The 2,813-nt window shown below is 50.1% G+C and overlaps 1 protein-coding gene across 1 annotated transcript in view; it reads left to right on the top strand.

The window, feature by feature from the left end:
* LOC105531835 (lysophospholipid acyltransferase 7-like) overlaps positions 1–2,813 on the top strand; it is an 18,765-nt gene that overhangs the window by 9,949 nt on the left and 6,003 nt on the right. The window contains 1 exon segment of the mRNA XM_011969833.1: positions 410–636. Coding sequence (XP_011825223.1) covers positions 410–636 — 227 coding nt within the window.

The raw sequence follows: 2,813 nt of genomic DNA, 5'->3' as shown, positions 1-2,813 counted from the left end.
GGGACCCCACTGGTGCCTGGAACATCTCCCTAGCAACCATGAAGCACCTTGTTATGAGGGATGATAATCACAACTTCCCTAGCAACTGCAGTGTCCGACAATTTAGAAGGGACCATCCTTGGAGGCTTCTCTGAATATACTGAGGTTGGTTGCTTAAAGGACTCATTGCTTAGCAACCATAGCCCTTCAAGGCTTTTCATGGCTGTGGCAGGCCCCATTAGGTACAAAAAGAAGAAGAAGCCCATTGTCAGTGAACTGTACCACCCGGCCCACCCATCGTCCTCCCCTACAGGCACCCTCTGGGCCACCCTCCCTTGTTGCCCTAGCAAGTCTGACAGCCAGAGGGCCATTGCCTGGCCAGGATCCCTTCCTTAGCATCCAGGGCTGGGACTCTAGCAGGCGTCGGGAGGGGACCTGGCTGAGCTGCATGTCTGTCCCCCCTCATCCTCCACACCCCAGTCCGGAGAAGGTGGCTTCCCTGGAGTATGACTATGAGACCATCCGCAACGTCGACTGCTACGGCACAGATTTCTGCATGCGGGTACGCGATGGCATGCGGTACTGGAACATGACGGTACAGTGGTGGCTGGCGCAGTATATCTACAAGAGCGCACCTGCCCGTTCCTATGTCCTGCAGTGAGTGAGTCCCACCAACCTCAGGTGACACTGCAGAACTACATCACCCAGCAAGCCCCAGGGTAGCCTGCAGCTTCCCTGGCTGGGCTCCTGCCCCAGAGGCTCATGGGAGTTGTAGTTTGTTTAGCCTGGTTTTGCCCTGCCTCTGATTAGTGGCAGCATGCTGGTGTAAAACCATTTCCCCTCTCTGGGACTCAGTTTCTACTTGTGTAAAGTCAGCCTCACTTGACAGAAGCAATGTACTGAGTCCTCTGGACTCAACAGCCAGCCTTCCTGGAATCTTGGCCATCCAGGTTATGGAGAAACCTTGAGGAGTTAGTTGACCTCTTAGTTGCCTCAAGTGTTAAATGGAGTTAATGCTATTTATTACTGGTTTCATAGGTAGATAGAAGGACTAAATGCGATAAAATGTGAAATGTATTTAATGTGAGGCCTGACAGGTAAGTGCGTGCTACATATTTGTTTTTATTGTTTTTCATTTTTCCAGTATTTCTTGAGTGGAGACTCTGTGCTTGATATTGTTATCTGTGCAGCCTTTAGAAGCAGAAACTCAGGCCAGGCACTGCAGCTCGCGCCTGGAATCCCAGCACTTTGGGAGGCCCAAGCGGGTGGATCATGAGGTCAGGAGTTCAAGACCAGCCTAACCAACATGGTGAAACCCTGTCTCTACTAAAAATGCAAAAATTAGCCAGACCTGTGGTGCGCACCTGTAATCCCAGCTACTTGTGAGGCTGAGGCAGGAGAATCGCTTGAACCCAGGAGGCAGAGGTTGCAATGACCGGAGATCATGCCACTGCACTTCACCCTAAGCGACAGAGCGAGACTTTGTCTCAAAAGAAAAAGGCCAGGGGTGGTGGTTCATGCCTGTAATCCCAACACTTTGGGAAGCCGAGGTGGGTGGATCACGAAGTCAGGAGATTGAGACCATCCTTGTTAACATGGTGCAACCACATCTCTACTAAAAATACAAAAAATTATCTGGGCGTGGCGGTGTGCACCTGTAGTCCCAGCTACTCGGGAGGCTGAGGCAGGAGAATGGCTTGAACCCAGGAGGTGGAGGCTGCAGGGAGCTGGAATCTCGCCACTGCACTCCAGCCTGGGCAACAGAGCAAGACTCCGTCTCAAAAAAAAAAAAAGAAGTAGAAACTCATAGCCAGGTGCGGTGGCTCACACCTGTAATCCCAGCAGTTTGGGAGGCCCAGGCAGGTGGATCACTTTGAGGTCAGGGCAATATGGTGAAGACCAGCCTGGGCGATATGGCGAAACCCCTTCTCTACTAAAAATACAGAAAATTAGCCGGGCATGGTGGCAGGCACCTGTAATCCCAGCTACTCGGGAGGCTGAGGCAAAAGAATCACTTGAACCCAAGAGGCGGAGGTTGCAGTGAGCCGAGGTCACCTGGGCAACAGAGCAAAACTTTGTCTCAAAATAAAATAAAACAGGCCAGGCACAGTGGCTCACGTCTGTAATCCCAGCACTTTGGGAGGCAGAGGTGGGCGGATCACAAGGCCAGGAGATCAAGACCATCCTGGCTAACATGGTGAACCCCCATCTCTACTAAAAATACAAAAAATTAGCCGGGCGTGGTGGCAGGCGCTTGTAGTCCCAGCTACTCGGGGGGCTGAGGCAGGAGAACAGCACAAACCCAGGAGGCGGAACTTGCAGTGAGCCGAGATTGCGCCACTGCACTCCAGCCTGGGCGACAGAAAAGACTATCTCAAAAAAATAAAAAAGTAAAAATTAATTAATCAATTAAATTAAATTAAACGTGGAAGGGGAAGACCCAGCAGGAGTAAGTTTTGGGAGTAAGAAGGATGAGGAAACAGGGCTTGGGTTTTAGTCTAATTGACTTTGAGGTGACTATTAGATTTCCAGTTGAGGTTATTGGATAGGTAATTATGTTATTCTGACGCTTAAGGGAAAAGTCGCTCTTAAAAGGGGACGCTTGAGTGGCATCAGGTGTAAATTATACCTTTACAAATTATTATTATTATTATTTATTGTTATTATTTTTTTGATGCTCTGTCACCCAGGGTGAAGTGCAGTGGTGTGATCTCAGCTCACTGCAACCTCTATCTCTGGGTTCAAGTGATTCTCATGCCAAGAGTAGACGCAGGGTTTCGCCATGTTGGCCAGGCTAGTCTCGAACTCTTGACCTCAAGTGATCCGCCTGCCTC

This window comes from Mandrillus leucophaeus, unplaced genomic scaffold (assembly GCF_000951045.1).
Source record: "Mandrillus leucophaeus isolate KB7577 unplaced genomic scaffold, Mleu.le_1.0 Scaffold912, whole genome shotgun sequence".
NCBI classification, from domain to species: Eukaryota; Metazoa; Chordata; class Mammalia; order Primates; family Cercopithecidae; genus Mandrillus; species Mandrillus leucophaeus.
This window is presented reverse-complemented; position numbering and strand designations above follow the sequence as displayed.